The following is a 19,942-nucleotide window of genomic DNA, read 5'->3' as shown; positions in this document are numbered from 1 at the left end:
TAAGTGAAAACTTTTTTTTCATCTTTCAGCAAAAATAGTGATCTTTGATATGCCTTGGATAATGAATGGTGAGTATATTATTTGTGTTTTCCCAAAGTTTTTTACTTTCATTTGTCTTAGTTGGCTAACTCAGCCATGTTTCTACAGCTGTTTAAGAAAATATCTGTATTCGATTATATTTGTGTGCTCTTAAAAGGCTGGTGCCAGAGTGCTTACTCAAAGGCTGTTTTTTTTTTTTAAACAAATAGGACTGGCATTCTCTCCTTAGATACCCCTTTGCCACTACTCTTTTCTAAACGTAGCCTGAAGATATTCCATCACTTGGATAAAACAATGACAAGAGGCCTCATTCTCTTTCTCAAAAACATGCATTGGCTGAGTTTTCTCTTGGCTTAAGTGTTAAAGAACAAAGTGGGGAAAATCTGAAAAACTCCAAATAACCAAAGTCGCATAGCCCTTTTTGATAGTCATAATTTTGCTAAGAGTCTTTTGAAATAGCTATTGAAAAAAATTACCTAGTGATTTGAAAAGCAATGCTGTTTTCCACATTCTGTTGTCATCGGTGTTTACCTAGGTCCATTGTTGCATACTTCACAAATAATAGGGAAACTCTATAAACTGAAATATGGTTCTTTGAAAAGTTCTTGGTTGACAGGTCTTTTAATACTGGTGAAGAATAAACGAAATAAACACTTACATTATTAAAACATTAGGTTAAAAACAGAGTTGACTACTGACTTTATAGAAATAAAAAACAGTTATAGCAATGAAATTAGAAAACTCGATGAAATTGGTAAATTATTTAGAAAGAAACTGACTCAAGATTTAGTAGCCAAAAACAACACAACATACACACACACACACACACACACACACACACACACACACAAACAACAACAACAACAACAACAAAAAACAAAATCCACAAAGAAACATTCAGACCCTGGTGACTTTTCTGGCAAATTCCATGAAATAGTTAAAGAAGAAATTTACCCCCCTCCCTGACCTTTTGTAAACAGTCCTAAAAATAGGCCACAATGGAGTGCTTGTAACTCATTTATGAGTAAATACAGACTTGCTGCCAAACCCAGATAAAAAGAAAAGGACAGATAGCAACCCCTTCCAAGTACAGATGCACCAAAGCTCTGAAGGTACTATGGCTCAGTGATAGAGCACTTGCCTCCCCTGTGTGGAGCCCTGAGTTCCACCACTAACAGTACAGAGTACAAAACTAACAAACTGTAGCCAAAGAAATAGAAAAACCATTACAGGCGCCAGAGATGCCTCAGCTGACAAAGTAATTGAGAACTGAGTTTATTCCCCGAGAATCTGTATCAGGAAGTCAGTCATAGTGGTAGCACCTGCTTATAACCTCAGCACTAAGGGGTAAGGGATGGGAGTAGGGAGAGGCAGAACTCTGCAGCTCTCTGGCCTGCCATTCTAATTTAATCCATGACCTCAGGCCAGTGAGACTGTGCCTCAAAAAGACAAGGTGGATAACTCTTGGGATATGAGTCTTCTGCCTTCCACATGCATGTATATACATGTACACACACACACACACACACACACACACACACACACCACAAAGCATTACAAGCCACAACAAAGTAGGATTTAAGTAGGATTTGTCTTAATGATACAAAGTTGGTTCAAAGTAAGAAAATCAGTGTAATATACCATATTAATAAAATGAAGAAACCAAACTATGGAATCATCTTAGTTGACAGGAAAAAAAAACACATGACAAAAAAAATCTAACACCTTCCTATGATAAAATTTGTTTTTAAAAGTAGGAACAGAAAGTGCTGTTGAAACAAGTAGATTTTTTTTTTAGTTGAAACAAGTAGATATTAAAGGGATCCTAGCAGTCCATACAAAACAACCTTCTACAAATTCAAGGAGTTCCCCAAATACCTTTCAAATGTTTGACCACTCACTTGAACTGCTAGAACTCACTGAAAGCAACTGATGCTCACCACTGGGATCCGTTGCAAGGAAGGGATTCAGAGAGAAGTTCCAAATGTGAAAACAGAATCACACAGCCAGCATTGATGTGAGCAGCACACGGGAAGCATTGTCAACCAAGGAAATTCACTAAAGCCTTCATGCCTTGGTGATCAGAGATTGTTTGGGGGCTCCATTATATGGGCATGATTGCTTTTGCCTGTGGTTAGTGCTTGCTGATACTCTATGGCCTACTGCCCCTACCTTAAATCACATGTTGGTTTTGCATTCATAGCCAAGTCCCACCCTAAATCTGAGGTCACGTTGTTCCCACAAATCCAAGGCTCCCAGGCTTAAAAAGATAATCCTAACAAACACGAAGGCTACCTTCCAGAAGCTGGAAGCAAAGGCCAGACCTCTCTTTAGGTAAGGGTAATTTTTAACTGCACACGGCAGAATTTTTTTTGCCCTGAAAAAGGCCATTTATGATAACCCACAGCTAGAAACATTTGTGAATTAATTCAATAAAGCTGGCATGAAAAAAATCAGATTTAACACTTCATTTAATTCCAATAACATGACTTCAATCCTGTCAAGTCACAAGCTGTTTTAAATTGAAAAGGAAAGTTTAAATAGTATTTGAACAAAAGCTTAAATCATAGTGAACCAGAATAAAAAACATGGCTTTGTCAACCACACTTTAATGATTTTATTATTCTGATTTGCTTTTTTTTCTACTAACACTTTTGCATATTTACTGCAACATTCTGCTTTTAGTTTTTTTCAAAATGGGTTAAAAATGTCCTATTAGAAATAATTTTTTAAATAAGCATAAAACAAATGACACGACACAGGACAGAATTGTGACTGTCAGAAAGCTATTTTTTATAGTAGTTTATTCTTGTAGAAGCTTTCTTGTGGTTATATAAACTATGCAGCCTGGGAAAAGGGCAATTTTGAGTCAGGAAGGAAGCAGGTTCTGGCTCACACACATAACGAGCAGGGGCCCTTCCTCCTGTTTCTGCCTTTGCCTTTGAGAAGAGTTTTTTAGCCTGAGGGTTTATCAGAAGAAGCACAAAGTAAAAGATTCTTCACACTACCCTGCAATCCCTTCCTGAGTCACAGTTTGCTTCACTGTCTAAAAGTCACAGTGTTGAGGCCACTGAGAAATGTGCTCAGAGGTCACAAGCCTGAAAAGCCTGTTGGTGAACGTCAGGGTAATTTAGTCTTCCTGACTCTCTGTGGAACATTTGAGACCCGTGAGGGATATGCATACCGCAAAACCTCCTGGAATTAAAGAATGGTAAGTGTCCTGCCTCAGAAGAAAAGCATAAGAGTTCTAAATCCAAGCTGGCTTCAGAAGTTGTGGGTTAGCACATACAATAAAGTGCTTGGCAGAGCAAATGAAAGTGCACTGACTGGATTGTTTTTTTCTCAGCTGCTTTCAAAATTGTGAAAAGCTGGCTTGGCCCTGAAGCAGTGAGTTTGTTGAAGTTTACAAGTAAGAATGAAATCCAGGAGTACGTCAGTGTGGAATACCTGCCTCCCCACATGGGTGGCACAGTAAGTACAGACCCTGAAACTTCTTAGGGAGTAAGACTGAAGGATGGCATTCTACACTATGTACTCAAAAGAAAAAAGGCATATTTTTAAAATTGTATTTATTCTTCTCTCACACATTACATCCAGACTACAGCTTCCTCTCCCTTCCGCTCTCACCCAGGTCCACTCCTCATTCCCCATCTCCTCCCTAGAAAAGAGCAGGCCTGCCTCCCAGGGACATCAACCAAATGTAACACAAGTTACAATAAGACCAAGCACAAACCCTCAAATCAAGGCTGGGAGATGTAACCCAGTAGAAGGAAAAGGGTCCTAAGAGAAAGCAAAGAAGTCAGAGACATCCTAACTCCCACTGTCAGGAGTCGTCCCCCCCCCCTTCCCTCCGCAAAAGAAAATAATAAAGCTAGCAACCATAACACAGATACAAAGGACCTAGCTCAGACCCATGCCGGCTCTGTGAATGCTGCTTCAGCCTCTGTGAGCCCCTTTGAGCTCCGCTTCGTTGATTATGTGGGCCATGCTCTCCTGGTGTCCTTGACCCCTATGGCTCCCACAATTCTTCCTTCCCCTATTTCACAAGGTTTCCAGAAGGCTGAGGAGAGGGACGCAATAGAGACCTCCAATGTGGGCCCTCTCACCTTCTGTCCACCTAACATTTGCTGTGAGTCTCTATATCTGCTTCCATCAGCTTCCAAAGGCAGCCTCTCTGCTGACAACTGGACTAGGCACTAATCTATAAGTATAACAGAACATAATTAGAAATAATGTGTTTTGGCCAGTTGTATCGAGTTCTATCCTAGGTCTCTGGGCTATCCAGACTCTGGTTCCTGGACGTCCAGGTTGTGTCAGGCATTGGTCTCAAGTTGGACCACTCCTACAAGTTGGCCACTCCCACAAGTTGGATCACTCCCACAAGTTGGCCACTCCCACAAGTTCTGCAGCATCATAGTCCCAGCACATCTTGCAGGCAGGACACATTGTAGGTTGGAGACTTTGTGGCTCAGTTAGTGTCCCAGTCCCACTGGGACAATGGAAGCCTTGTGTCTTAGGGTTTCTATTGCTGCCATGAAACAGCATGACCAAAAAGCTAGTTGGGGTTAAAAGTGTTTCTTTGGCTTACTGCCACGGACTGTCTCAGTCAGGTATAGGTTCTTGGGAACGAGAGTTCTCGAAGCATTGGTGGGCAAAGATAGGTGAGGTGACAAACAGACAAACCCAGGGGAAGTTTGATCTGAGTGTATTTTGCAGGCAAGCAAGCTGGGTTTTTATACGCAATTTTTGGAATGGGGAGTGTTTTTGTGGTTACATTTTTTTCATACAATTGAAAATACAGGATGCAAAGTAATAATATTGTCACCAATCTTGACTCATCATTCTTAAGCCATTAGACTGGTATCAGTACACATGTGCCCTCTTTATCAAAGGTCATTGTTCTCTCATTATGCCAAACATCTGTGAGTCAAGACAATTTTTCCTTAGCTCTTCTCGTCACTTTATTTGTAAGTCATAATATAAACTATGATTAATCCTTAGCCATGTTTTTATTAACAAGTGGAACCGAACTCGGTGGTAAAGCTGCCTGAATGACCCTTGGCTGTATCCCAAGTTAGGGCATCTCCTAGCAACATAGTTATGTTTGAAAAGATCTGATGTGAAAGTAAAAACAGACAGAATGTTCCAAAACAAGAAGGCTGCAATCAGTTACTCCTGGCAGGAACGTCAGGCCCATTCCAAGAGGCTCTCCCTGGGCAGGGGTCATTGCCTCGGACTGTGCAGTAACATTTGTCACACAGACTCCACTGGAGGGGTAGTGACAGCTGACACTATCACAGTGTTGTTCATTATTAAAGGAAGTCAGGACAGGAGCTCAAACAGGCCAGCATCCTGGAGGCACGAACTGATGCAGAAGCCATGGAGGATTGCAAGTTCTGGGCGAGCCTAAACTACATGGTGATTCCCTATCTCAAATAAGGTTTTTTAGTATTTACACAGCTGTGAAAATGAATGTGAAAGTGACTTTTCCTAAAGTGGGAAACCTAGGTAAATAATTGTAAGTATATTTTGCCTGCCTGGCAATATTGCATTTAAAGAAAACCGAGGGCTAGCAAGATTAAATTTCCAGTGTCCTTCTGTATGTTTTCATTAATTAGAAGAGACTTAAGGCAAAAAAAAGTATTTGAAGTCTGCATCTTTCTTATTCTGAAGCTTTACAGTTTACATTTTGACCTAGATTTCAGATACTATACTTAACTTTTAATCAAAGTAAAACCATCATTGCAACTTCCCCCTTTTTTTGTTTTATTTTGAGGTCTCTTGTAGCTCAGTCTTGACTCAAACTTCCAAATCCTCAGCCTCTAAAGTACTCAGATTATAAGTATATTACTATCATGCTCATTTCTTTGTGTGTTTTGTTTACATATGTTTTGGTGTATGTATGTATGTATATATATATATTGTGTGTGTGCGCGCGCGCGTGCGCGCGCACATATATGAAGGTACCCTTGGAGGCCAAAGGAGACATTTAAAAATACCTTGGAGCTGGACTCACAAGAACAGTCTTCTGTGAGTTAGTTGCATGATGTGGGTGCTGGCATCCAAACTCTGGTCTCTGATAGAGCTGTAAGCACCACCACCACCCCCCACTGGACCACCAGCCCTTGTGTTTATTATGCTTGATTCTGTGTGATGTATAATGTTTGTATGTACATGTGGAGGCTAGGAGTCAACATTAGATGTCTTCCTCTCTTGCTCTCCACCTTATTTTTTGAGACAGGGTCTCTCACTGTACCTGGAACTTACTGATTAGCTAGACTGGTTAGCCACTGAGCTACTAGGGTCCTCCTGTCTATGCCTCCCAGTACTAGAATTACAGGCAAGTATTACCACACATGGCTTTTCACATGGGATCTAAATGCAAGCCATCATACTTGCTCAGTAGTCACTTTGCCCACAGAGTCATCTTTTGCTATCTTCATATTTTTATACTTTGCTTTTGTTTTTTTTAATTTGTTAATTGATTGGGTGTTTGTTTTGTTTTGTAGTGCTAGGCATTGAACCCAAGTTCTCACACATGCCAGGGAAATTCTCTACCATTGAGACGAGTTGAGACCCAATTATCAGTATTATTGCACCAGCTGTGTTCTGTGCTGTGTGTGTAGAAGAGGCTGCCCTACTTAGATTTTTGTTCATTTGTTCTATTCGTCCTCGATTTTAATGCACATATCTATGGTTTAAAAACCACAGAAGATATAACAAGATATACATACTACATTTAATGCTTTTAGCCATCTGAACTTCTTTTCTTGTGTGGAGTAAGCTAAAGATCTAACTCGATTTTCTTCTTACGAGCCTATAATTATCTTTATTTTTTTGTTCTTTCCCTTTCTAGATTGAAATGAATCCCATTTTTCTTTATAATTAAGCTTATTTTCTTGACCAAAATGATCAATTTTCAGTATACCATAAGGGGATTATTTCTCTCCACATTACTAGCAGGTTGGCAGTGAAAATTCTCTCCTTTAGGATCCTTTCAAGTATAGCTACCCACCCCTGGTAGATGATGACTTCCAGACACCACTGTGTGAAAATGGGCCGATTGCCAGTGAGGATGAGACCTCAAGTAAAGAAGATATAGAAGGTGATGGTAAGGAAACCTTGGAAACGATTTCTAATGAGGAACAACCAGCTCTGTCAGAAAAGGTAATCAAAATCTGTCCTCTAAAGCTTGGCACATAGATCAGTGGTATAGTACTTGCCCAGCATACATGATGGCCTAGTTCCAATCCCCAGCACCAGGGCAAAAGTGCTGTGATGTCTTCCCAGTTCTGCCACTAGCTGCCCGTGTCCTTGAGATAATCCAGTTACCTTGCTAATGTATCTTTCCTGAAAAAATGGAAGAGGGATGAAGTGAAGTGAATTGCAGCATACTTTTTGTTTTGTGTAAAAGGAGCTGAGACCATACTCTGTGTAAAACTTGGCAAAGTACCTCTAGAAGGAATTTTTTTTTGTCAAAAATATATTTATTTTTCTAAGATAGAAATTAAAGTGATTAATTTGACATTTCACCTGGATCCTGTTCCTCTTTATCTAATTTTGAAGAGCTTGTTAATTGTAGCTCTATATAACACTTAGCAAGAGCTTGCTTAATAAATACATTGTCATTTAGAATGAATATTTTCAAGAATGGCCTGTTTATAAGAGATCATATAAATAATTTTGTCATCATGTCAATATATGTTAAATATGTTGTGCAGACATGCTAAACATGTTAAAAACATGTTTAAAACTCTAATTTGCATTGAACCAAATGTTTATTTGTTCTCCTGGCCAACTAGAACTAAATCACTTTCATTTTTTCTCCCTTGTTTCTGTTTTTATTTTTTGATCCGTAGATTAACCCAACTGAGTCTGCTTCCAAAACAGATGAAAATGAAAAAGTCGATTCAAAGATGAAAACATTTAAAAAGCCATTGAGTGTTTTTAAAGGGCCCTTACTCCACATCAGGTAACAAAAGTTTTATTCACTGCATTGTTGAAGCAATACCTTGATCATCTTGGCCATGTTTGGGGTAGGGGGTGGGTCTTACAGGATTAAGATTAAGAAAGCTTCTCCCCTGTTGTTTAAACTGTTGAGAGAAGAGAGTACAATTTGTTGACAGTACAATTTGCCTTGTTTTCTAGACTTAGTGTCCATTTCTAACTACCCTTTTATTATTTCTTCCATTGAGCGTGTGTCAAATCCTCATCACACTTAAGATAGTAATATCAAATATTCCTTTATTAATAAATCTTAATGATGTAATTGGTTATATTACTGATACTTGTAAAAAATAAGAGGATGTGTTTTTTTTTTTATTTGACCTTCTGAAAAAACAGTGTGCTCTAGAAGAAAGGGGTTTTAACTAAACCCTATTTTTAGACATATTTATCTGTGTTCCAGGTTATTAATCCCAGAGATTTGGGATTGGGAGCTGGGAGTACAGCTCATAGGTGGAATGCTTGCCTACATTGTATATAGCCCTGAATTTGATCCCCAACATTGAAAAGAAAAAAGAAAAAAAAAGAAGCTAGTTCCTGTAGTATGTTCAATATTGCTATACCAACACTAGTTAGTGATGATGTAATGTGGCCTTTTTGTCCCTTTCCTTAAAACTTCCAAATATAACTATGAAGTATATCATCCTTCAGCAATACAGCCAGACTTCTAAAAAAAAAGTGTAATCTGAAATCCTCTAAGTCACAAAACCACTTTGCTAACATGCGTGTTGATTCCTGTTGGAGTCGAGTTTATTGCCATTGTTGGTATATGTAAATGAGTAAGAAAGAGAAGCATAGCTTAATTTTTGTCTCCCACAATTTTTCTTTGCCATTTTCCACAGAGTTGTATGTTTGTGCCTTTCCTACTGCTAGTTTGGACATCAACGTTCCATGCTTCTCAGAGAACCCATCCAAAACATAGACCCTAGCCTGCAACTCTTGGGGTTTAAAAGTGAGAGAAGCTGGAAAGGCAGGCCAGACTAGGACAACTTCCAGGATTGCATTTTGAACATAACTCCACTCCCAATGCCCCCATTAGAGTCACGTGCACAAGGATCCCACCATGTCATCTCCCCAAGCTGCCTGTGATTAGTATACCCTTTATTGATGCTCTGACATCTCTAACGTTGCTGGTTTTCATGTCTCCTGTTCTTTGAGTTCCAAAAAGTTTTGAGAAATCATGTACTATTACCATCTTGCCCAAAGGTGGGTAAGTTCATCCTTAATCACATGTGTTCTCTAGATTAATGAATATCCTTGATGTGCAAGCCATTTCTTATGTAACATAACAGAAGCATCCCTCCAACTGGGAGTAGCAATGCAAGCCTTCAATTCCAGAAGTCCTAAGAGGCAAGCTAGCCTGAGCTACCTAAAGACTCTCAAAACCTTCCTGTTGGAGTTGGATTACATATATAAAAGCTTAGGGTTCTGTGAAAAATTACTTAAGCTATTCCCTTTTTAATTTAAACCAAAAAACACTACCCCAAACATCCTTCCTGTCATTTTGAGGCACCTGATGCAGTTTGGCTAATATGATTGAACTACACAATGTTTCTGTAGAGTTTAGTCTTTTCATTTTAGATTGTAGATATTCCAGTAGCCAATAACAGGAAACCTAGATGCTTGAGGATTTCTAGTTTTACCAATTTAACTGCCCTCTAGAGCTATTCCAAATTTCTTTCCATGTCTTTTTTCCTCTATTCTCAGAAAAGCTATTGAGTAGTAAAGAATGATTGTTACTTAAATATATCCCCTAATAATCTTTCTGTAAGATTATGTTCTTCACCGTTGGTGTAAAAAAAGGTGGTCAAATCTAATCCATTAGTAATTAGGGACCACTGAAGCCGCAATGGCTTTGGTGCTTTGATTATAATCCATAACCTCCCAAAGAGTTTAAGCAGATCCACCTAAGATTGTGTTGATTATAGGATTAATTCAACATCTTCATAATTCTCTTCTGTTCCTTTCCTATTTTCTTTCTGACCTTTGGGAAAACCATAGGGCTTCCTAGCATGCATAGCTTCGGTAAGTTTAAAATGTGAAATTGTATTAGGTACCTTTTTAAAATCACCATCTTTTATAAGGAAGTCTCTTCATACAAATGTACATAAACTATCAGTAAGGCGTTCTTTCAGACTTATGAATACACCGCTGTTTAGTCTGAGTACTACAAATGCCTTCTTTGTTTTTCCACCTAGCCCAGCAGAAGAATTATATTTTGGAAGCATTGAATCTGGAGAAAAGAAAACTCTAATAGTGTTGACAAACATCACAAAAAATATAGTGGCCTTTAAGGTAAAATTAAAAAAAATTTTTTTGGGGGGGCTTTTCAAGACAGGGTTTCTCTGTGTAATATCCCTGGATGTCCTGGAACTCTCTTTGTATACCCTGCTGGCCTCAAACTCACAGCCATCCACCTGCCTCTGCCTCCTGAGTGTTGGGATTAAAGGTAACTGTGTTTCTAACCAGGTGAGAACTACTGCTCCAGAAAAATACAGAGTCAAGCCAAGCAACAGCAGCTGTGATCCTGGCGCTTCAGTTGATATAGTTGTTTCTCCACATGGCGGTGAGTTGCCTTTCCTTATATTTTTTTCTGTCATGTTCAGAAGCAAACAACTAACATATAATGGACTCCCCAGGACTGTTTGAGTGCCTTTATTTGGTTACATTTGCTGGGGTAAGGGTGTTTTCTGGGTGGTGTTTTATTTTGTTTTCTTGGTTGAGGGGGTGTTGTATTTAGGTTTTGGGTTTTTGTTTTGTTTTGTTTTGTTTTGTTTTTAAGAAAGAACTTCAAGTTGGATGGGTAGTGATGGGGAGAGGATGTGAAAGGACTTGGAAGAGGAGAAGAATATGATCAAAATATCTTTCAAGTTAAAATTTGTTTTAAATAATAAAAAATATTTTAAAATAGTAATGCCTTAAGCCACATATCCAGCCCCTGTGACGGTTGGTACTCATGTGTTAAATTATGCATTTGGAATGCAGGATTAACAGTCTCTGCCCAAGACCGGTTTCTGATAATGGCTGCTGAAATGGAGCAGTCATCTGGCACTGGGCCAGCAGAATTGACTCAGTTCTGGAAAGAAGTTCCAAGAAGCAAAGTGATGGAACACAGGTAAACAATTTTTACTGACAGCCTCTCTAATGTGGTAGAAGACTTGGAATCAGAAATTCCTTCACGGGAGCAGGCAGCGGGGGTGGGGGGGTGGGGGGGTGTCACTGTTCTTTCTTTGCAACTGTCAGATTCTTAGGCTGCCTGGGTTAAAGAAGGGGAGCTACTCAGGAACTGACCAGTGGACAGGTGTACATCTCTGACCTTCAAGTTCCCCTTGTCAGAATGCTCACCTAGTTCATAGACTGTGGCAGTACTGTCTGTGGAAGTGAAAAGTCAAAGTGAAAGGCGGGACATAAAGTGGCACAGGTCCTAATGAGATCCATTGGAGCAGCTCAGAGTATCTAGTCAGTTGTTCCCGTGGGAAGAAACCACAGTAGATAACAATTAGAAAAGCTGCTCACAAAAACATGGATACAGTATTCTATTTAAAAGGGAATGCACACTTGTGTACCTGTATGTACACCTGTAGTCAGCTGTGACAAATGTCTTTATGGAAATAAAGGAAACAAAACAAGACCTCTTTACACCTATATAAATGGGATTACAATTTATTGGGGTGGCATCAATTTTGCTCCTCCCAAGGACATTTGCCATCATCCAGAGACATCTTTGTTTTTCACAACTCAGTGGTGGGGTACAGTGAGCATCTAGCAAATGCTCCTAAGCCTCCTGTGGTGCATTTTATGAACACCACTCCCCGAAAATCATGAGCCCTCCCCACCCCCACAAATCAGTAGCACTGAGATAGGAGGCCCTGGTTTATAGAGGAATTGGTTAAGAACAGATCTCTCTGCAGGCACATTGGCTAGGACCTGAAGGAAGTGAAAGAGGAAGTCACATTGTGACTGATTGTAACTGCACAAAGAGCTTCATGGTGGAGGGCAAAGCAAGTTCCAAGAAAAAGAAATGGGGCCAGCATGGTGGCACACGCCTTTAATCCCAGCACACAGGAGGCAGAGGCAGGTGGATCATTGTGAGTTCAAGGCCAGCCTGATCTACAAAGCGAGTCCAGAACAGCCAAGGCTACACAGAACACAGAGAAACCATGTCTCAAAAAACAAAAACAAATAAACAAACAAAAAAGAAAGAAATGGGCTTGACTTATATGAAAAAAAGCAAGGAGGTCTATTTTCCTTAATGGGAATGGGGGTGTCCAAGAGACTGCTAGCAGAGCCCGAGATTATTGCTTATGAGGATTATCGAATTTGCCCAACCTAGAAGAGAAGTCTGTGGTCAAGGGACAGCTCTTGTGAGGTTATTAAAGCTCAGGGAAGAAAGTGTTTCACAGAGCAGAAGTGAACAATGGTACCAAGCATTGCCATGCAGAAAAAGAAAGGTGCAGTATGGGCACTGCCCACTGACAGTCACATTACTGAACACATTGATGATCTCAAAGAACACTTTGAGGAGACAGGAGCCACACTAGATAGAGCCCACGCCGAAGACATAGATGGGGAGCACCGGGCTAAACTAGAGATATGGCCGATTACAGAGCAACTGTGTTCTCACTTCTCTTTGTTGTGGTTTTTGGAGGTTGTTGTTGTTGTTGTTGTTGATAGTGGTTTTCTTTCTGTTTTAGTGTTGAGGTGTCCTGTTGGAATGGAGAGGGTGTTTTTTTGAGACAGGGTCTCATTGTGTAGGCAAGGTTAGCCTCAAACTTGTAACAGTTCTCCTAAAAAAAAAAAAGTTAACAAGAACTTCTTTCCAGGATCTTTGGAAAGCTTGACTCAGGGCTAGGTCAGAGTAGAGGCTAAACCTGCTTTTCACTAAATAACATACTTCAAATTTCAAATCCAGTCATAGGAACAAACCTGCATTTGGTCATGCTTCGGTTGGTTGGTTTAGTTTAGTTTGCTGTGTTCATAAAACAGAGCTTTGCTGTTCACTCCAAGGGTGACCTGAGACTCAAGATCGTTTTTGGTTTGGGTTAAAAGTATGAACACTTTTTGAAATATTAAAAACAAGTAACACAAAAAGAATTCAAGATTAATTCAAAGTGCTTCTGAAACACTGAAAATGAGGGGTTTTGGTAACTATAAGTTGCTTTAATTTCCTTGCTTTGGGTTTTACCAGTTCATAATGGCTGCCTTCTCTGGAACCATCAAGAGAGAAGCACTGTTCCTACCTAGAAGGTGGGAGGGATCCTGGCAGTTTGGTATTAACAGCTCAAGTAAAGCACCATTCTCCATTCTAAAAATTGAAGGATAATCTGAGGAAATTCTACTGAACAACAATAAAAAGCTTTCTGTTGAATCCCCTGTAGCAGTGGGCAGTATGCCTTCCCTTGTGCTTTATACACATCAGGTAGCTACAGGGGAGCTGAGAGTTAAGATCAGTGGTTTATAAGCAAGCACAAAACCCCAGCTTTGATTTTCAATGGAGAAAAGAATAAATACCCTGAAAGGTAACAGATAAATATAGACTGAGCTGCTTTCGGAGTTGAGCATAGGGGGAGGAATGAAACCTCCCATCTCCAATGCACAGCCACTTGCTCTTAATTCTGCATTTCCTATTTTGCTTTCGGAAAAAAAAAGATTTACTAAAGCTTTGAAAAAGTTATATTTCCTCTGACTTCTTGTAGGTTAAGATGCCATACGGTTGAGAGCAGCAAACCAAACAGTCTCATGCTGAAAGATGGTGTCTCTGCCATGTCAGATAAAACCAGTGAAGATCTGTACCTACAAGTGAGTGCACTTTCTTCTCCCTAGGCAAACAGATCACCAGTGCTAAGCAGCACCACAAGGATGCCTGTGCTTTACTAATGTAGCAGAAACTTTGAGCAGAGACCCTACCGAAGTTTCGTTTTGGCTCTCTATCCCTCTCTTTCTTCCTCTTTTGCTTTTGGTTTGGTTTGCTTTGTGGGATTTAGAATTTGTTTTTTGTTTGGGTGGGGGGAGGCTCTGGGGTTTTGTTTTTGTTTGTTTGAGGCTTTTGTGGTTTTGTTGTTGGGTTTTTTGTTTTGTTTTTTTTGAGGGGGTATTTTGTTTGTTTTGGTTTTTGGTTGGTTGGTCAGTTGGTTTTTTTTTGTTTTGTTTTTTGGGGGTTTTGTTTTGTTTTGCTTGATTTTTAGAAAGTAGGACTCACTTTGAACCCAGGCTGGCCTGGAACTCCTTGCAATCATCCTATATGCCTGCCTCAGCCTTCCAAGTGTTAGAGTTACAGGTGTGAGCCACCACACCTGTCTTGGAAGTGCCCTCTTCATTGCAAAGAGGCCCATCAGAAATTGTAAGTGGCAGGTTGCTTTCACAAGGTTTCTGAGGGTTTAAAGCCTCGCAATTTTACTATGGAATCTGGACCAGATAGTAAACCCCTGGTGCTTCTTTGTTTACAGAATACTCCTGTCTTGTATAAAAGGGCACCAGCTAGTACATTTCAATTAGAAAGAAGCAAAGGGGCTTCTTGAATATATCTCAGTGGTGGACTACTTACTTGACACAATGCCCTACATGTGATGCCCAGAATGTAAAAGAAAAGAAAAACCAGAGAGATAAATATCTCAAAGATGTCTGGGAAGCCCCAGAAAGTGAATACTTTGTTTTTGTCTTAACTAAAAACATTGGACCTCTTAGAGTAGAGCATCAGGGATGTATGTCTCCACCAAACACATTAGGTGTCTCCTTGCTTTCCAGCCCCCAGTCATTCAGAGTAGATGGGCCTCAGCCCTTCAGTATTTAGAGTTCTGATATTCCAGTTTGGCATTCTCATGATTAATGCTTGTTTTATTGATATCAATCTTTCATCCTTTTTTTTTTCTTCCCATTCAGCTCAATCGTTTACTAGACAGCAATAGGAAACTGGAAGACCAACTGCAGCGCTCTATCTGGTTTCAACAGCTACTGCTTGCCTTAACAATGGTCTTGCTTGCTTTTGTTGTTTCTTTCTTTTATTCATTATACAGTTAAACAAGTGATACTTGGTCAGAAACATAACTACTTTATTATCTGGAAAAGGTATATAGACCCCACCCAAACTTCTCCACCCAGCTTCTATAACTACTGTACACTTGGGCTTCCTACAAGGAAATACGCAGCACACAGGAGGGTGCCTATATTGAAAATAAGTTATTTGGATAGAGAAATATGGTCAAGGTATTGATTATTAGAGACTATAGCTAGTTAGGAAACTAAGTAAAGGTATATGCATTGTACAAAATAATAGTGTCAACATAACTTATTTTTTCTTTTTGATTCGAATGCTTTCAAAGCAAAGTTTTGTCATGTAAATATACAAGCTGAGCTGAGAGGTCTAAGTAACATGCTTTGTTGTAGCCAAAAAGTATAATCTGCTTTTTTAAAAATACAGAATTACTAGCAGAGCTGAGTTATTAGCTTTTCTATACTATGTATAAAAACATGTATATTAAAGAGGAAGCATACTTAAACAGAGTAATTTATGTAATCATAACTTTGTAACTTGGAGAACTACTTCCAGATGATAGTCAATATTCTTTTGGAATGTAAAGCTATTTGATGCCAAACCACCTTAGCCTTTGTTTCTCAGTGCCCCTTGTTACTCTGGGCTCTTTAGTGAATACTCTGCTTTCGATACACTACAGAAAGCTCCCTGTGGTTAGATTCTCTTTGATTTCTCTTATCAGTGCCCAGAAAGAAAGTCTCCAAAGCAACCCCTCTTTCTTGTTAATTCTATGCAGTTTCATGCTGTACCCTATGTTTGGACACTGAACCTTTTGCCTGGTTTATTATAAGGGCCTACTACTCTCCCATTGTTCCATCTTCATCTTCATTCTAGGGCACCACAGATTATTCCAGATTCACCCTCATTTTTAAATGAAAGGCATTAGGTAACTTTTTTTTAAGTCTTTTTTTTTTAGGTGTTCATTAGCATAATTAACCTTAGGTTCAAGATGGCCTTGGTTAAAATTGTTGGTGAGAAGGAAACTTTGAAAAGACTGGAGTAACCATGTGTGCAAATATAAAAGGCAAAGCACAGAGGCTTAGAGAATGGGAAACCCCACTCCCGGTGCATTCTCTGGTCCACTTGATAATCTCTCTGCCTCTGCTACACTCATACCCACTCATAGATGGCTCCTAAATCCCTACCGAGATACACCTTGCAGAAGCTTACTTGGTGTTATCATTAACATGACCAGTTTCTGTCACTTTAGGTTCAGATATATGTCTCCATTTTACGAAAGAAAAGTAGTGTGCCCAGCAAATGAATATTTAGCTATGGTTGGAGATATTCTCAGAAGTAGAGTAAGGGGCTGTCGTCTTGAAGAAATTGCTTCCAAAACTGAGTTTTGAGGAGTGATATGACAGCCCCTTAACAACTCGGCTGAGGAAATAAAACCTTAAATGGACACTAGTGTGATACTTGGTCTTAATTTGGGTTTTTCTGTTTCAGTTTGCCACCTCCAGATGTGAAACAGACTGCAGTCCACCCTAAGTACTGTGCACAGTACCTATGTCCCTGTATGTTCACAGTTACTTCCCAAGTGGTAGATTTGGGGCCTTAATATAATCTCATCCCAAAATACTTGTCTAATGCTTTTCATTCCTCATCAGATAAACAAGGACTTCAGTAGTCAAGATGACCAATATAATTGTCCATATAATTGTCTTAACAGTGTCCCTTTAATGTTTCATAAGAAAATCATGATGACACACTAAATACCTTTCCTTGCTTGATATCTGATCAATTGAATTTAGTAACATACCTTGTTACCATTTCTGTGTGGTGATTGTGACTAAATGGAACTGCAGAAAATTAACATCATGTCAAAGATATCTAAATTTTTCCATTAATCTTGATTAATCATATAGTTACATTTTATTTTGTTCTGTCATTTGATTTATTTTAATTACATTTGCATGATTATTTTTGGTATTCTGATCAATAATTTTATCTTTAATCATGTCATTGCCTTTTCATGATCAAATTACCAGGGATTTTCATTTTTATTTTTGTTTTCATTTGGGAATGGAAATTAATACATTTTCCATGAAAACATTAATAAAAGATCATTAGTTTGATCTGCAAGTAGCCTAAAATGCAATTTCTGGTAAACCTAGTCTCAAATTTCATAAAACCATAACTTTTTATATCTTGCCACTAATTTTGACTGGATTTAATAGCACTTTATTGTACAATTATAAAAAAATATATTCCTAGAATTGTTGCCAGTGTAATTTCTCTAATGTTCTGGTGCTTTTCATATATTTTCAGTATTTTTATTACTATATTGGTATTTTCTTTGTATAAATTGATCAAAAGAACATGTTTTCTATTTTAATATGTTTTAGAAAATAATTACATTTATGAAATAAATATCATCAGGAAAAAAAACCTCTTGTCTCTAATTGATAAGACATTTTTTAAAAATCAATATTCAGACAGACTCTGCCCTTTGAAAGATCATTGTAATTCTGTTTGGATCCACCTTCCATTTTTATATGGACAGCATTTCAGCTTGCCAAGATGAATCCCGTATTAGGAGACTCTGTCCTCGAGTGTGTCCTGTTTCTCCTCATCCCTATGACTAGTTTAGGCAGCACACCAGTGCAGTTCTTAGCTTTAAACTCACTGCCTTGGCTTGAGGCTCTTAAGCCCTCCTTGGAGCCACATAGGTCTGGATTGCCCCATGTACTTCTCCTTGAGTCCTTCTATCCACACCTTTGTACCTGAGGCACATGTACATCCAGGTGCCTTGAAGATGCCAGTGCACCATTGACTGTTCGCCCAGTGAAGCACAGCCTTAGGCCGATAAGTGATAGAGGGGTAGAAGGGCAGCTCAAGCCGGTGACAGAAGAGGCCTTTGAAGCTGATAACATTTGTCCCCTCACTATTAGAAGACATAACTGTCCAGCAAAGCAGCCCCACACACACACAAAACCAAAATGAATAATTGGTCCTCCTACCTTGTAAAACAGAGATACAGATCAGGTAGGAAAAGACTGTAATACATGTGATAAAAGAAAGAGGGACTTAGGGTGACAGAATATTAACAGGTAGAAGTACCAGCCTGAGCCTGGGTGATCTTTCCTAAAGAAAGGTTTTTTAGGCAGTGAGCCACTTGAGGGAAATGTCCACTTAGGCAAGGATTAGTCACAGAAAGCTACATTTTCTCCTTGCAATTTTCAGTACTCACTGGAGGGTTCCTGACACCATGGGTACTGTGGGCCCTCCCAGATGCACTTTCCTCCCTCCAGAGCCCCAAGAAACTGGCTGGAAATCTTTCTGTTTGTTCCAGCCAAGGCAGTGGCTAGGCAGGCAGACTGCCTGCATCCTAGTTACCTCCCTGCACTTTGTATCTGGAGAAAGGTAGCCCATGCATAGCTTCTCCCTATTGGGTGATCTGTTACACGTGATAAGTGTAAGAGTGAGGAAATAACATATTTAACCTGTTCTCTGAGCCTGGCTTCCCTCTTCCTAGAACTGTTCACAGTTGAATGTCCAGAATATTGCACCTCACTCAGAACCAAATGTCAGTGCTCTAAACTTGCCTCACTTGATGTTCCTGCCCTTACCCCGGTACCCCAGTAAGATCACCACACCATGTCTTTGCCATTTGCATACTGATGCTTTCCTGCCTCTGAATAAACAGTAGTGTCTTTTAATGTTCAAAATCTCATACCTTCCCTGCCCCACTCATATGTCGTAATCTTTTGTGCATGTTAAAACACTGCAAGATAACTAGGACTGGGCACTTAGCTCAGCCAGAAAAAAACTAGTTGCGTTTTAAGCATGTAGACCTGAATGTGGTCGCTGAAGCACACTTTTTTAAAAGGCCAAAAAAGCCCAGCTGCATGCATGTAACGCAGGCACTAGGGAAGCAGACAGGAGAATCCCAGAGCTCCCTGGCCAGCCTGTCCAACCTACTCAGTAAGAGAGATCCTGTTTCCAAAAATAAAACTAGTGGCTAGTGCTTGAAGAAAAACTCCTGAGCTTCTCTCTCTCTCTCTCTCTCTCTCTCTCTCTCTCTCTCTCTCTCTCTCTCTCTCTCTCTCTCTCTCTCTCTCTCTCTCTCTCACACACACACACACACACACACACACACCTGTGTACCTCCCCAAGATTTTCAAGATCATTGCTTTATCTGCACATTATAGAGCAAGAATTTGGTCCTTAAAACTCAATAGATTTTTTTTTTCATGCTCCTTTCTCCTAACAGCCTGCCTCAGTATATCATAAAACCTTGGGTATTTTTTTTTAATGGGTAAGGAAAATGAGGATCATAAAAGTCATTCTTTTTCCCAAGATTACATGACGATGCAACTTCAGAGCCGAGTTGAGCTACCCTCCCATTTGTACTGCCTGTTAAAGACACCCAGAGCTGCCACATCTGAGAAACTGATTAACATGCAGAATGGACAGATAAATCCAACATGGCTTTACCTTCACTCAACAATATGAGAAGAAAAAGTAAACGAACATTAGAGGCTCAAAGAAAACTAGGTAATAAAATAGCTGAAAACCTGTGTTCTTGGAGCTGAAGAGATGATTCCGTGGGTAAGAGCACAAGCACTTGCCAAGTAAGCCTGAGGGCCAGAGTTAGGGTCCTAGCACCCATGTTAAGGAGCAGGGTGTGGCCCTACCTCTAACTCCAGAGGTGAGAGAGGGACACAGTGACAGGAGGATTGCAGGGCCTTGCTGGCCATCAGCTTAGCTCAACATTCACTGAGCTAACCCTATTTCCAAGGAACAAGACACAGAGTAATAGAGCAGGACACCCAACTGCCCCTAGCGTGCTTCATTCATATGTGCACATATGCCCACCACCCACACTGAGATTTTTAGTTTTCCCAACTACAGACGGTTTTGGGG

General features: G+C 39.7%; 1 protein-coding gene across 4 annotated transcripts in view; it reads left to right on the top strand.

The window, feature by feature from the left end:
- The window catches only part of MOSPD2 (motile sperm domain containing 2), a 47,734-nt gene that overhangs the window by 21,528 nt on the left and 6,264 nt on the right, over nt 1–19,942 (top strand). For 2 of the 4 annotated variants that reach the window (XM_084790334.1, XM_084790337.1), the window contains exons 7-15: nt 30–68; nt 3,386–3,510; nt 7,030–7,206; nt 7,899–8,011; nt 10,242–10,338; nt 10,513–10,609; nt 11,029–11,158; nt 13,740–13,842; nt 14,923–17,464. In XM_084790334.1, coding sequence (XP_084646460.1) covers nt 30–68; nt 3,386–3,510; nt 7,030–7,206; nt 7,899–8,011; nt 10,242–10,338; nt 10,513–10,609; nt 11,029–11,158; nt 13,740–13,842; nt 14,923–15,060 — 1,019 coding nt within the window. In that variant the 3' untranslated portion in view covers nt 15,061–17,464. Of the gene's footprint in view, nt 1–29; nt 69–3,385; nt 3,511–7,029; nt 7,207–7,898; nt 8,012–10,241; nt 10,339–10,512; nt 10,610–11,028; nt 11,159–13,739; nt 13,843–14,922; nt 17,465–19,942 lie in introns of those variants that run through there. The other 2 variants (XM_084790336.1, XM_084790335.1) reach the window with 2 other exon arrangements.

This window comes from Acomys minous, assembly GCF_964271855.1.
Source record: "Acomys minous genome assembly, chromosome: 7".
Lineage (NCBI taxonomy): Eukaryota > Metazoa > Chordata > Mammalia > Rodentia > Muridae > Acomys > Acomys minous.
The sequence above is the reverse complement of the archived record's forward strand: the minus strand, read 5'-3'. Positions and strand labels throughout refer to the sequence as shown.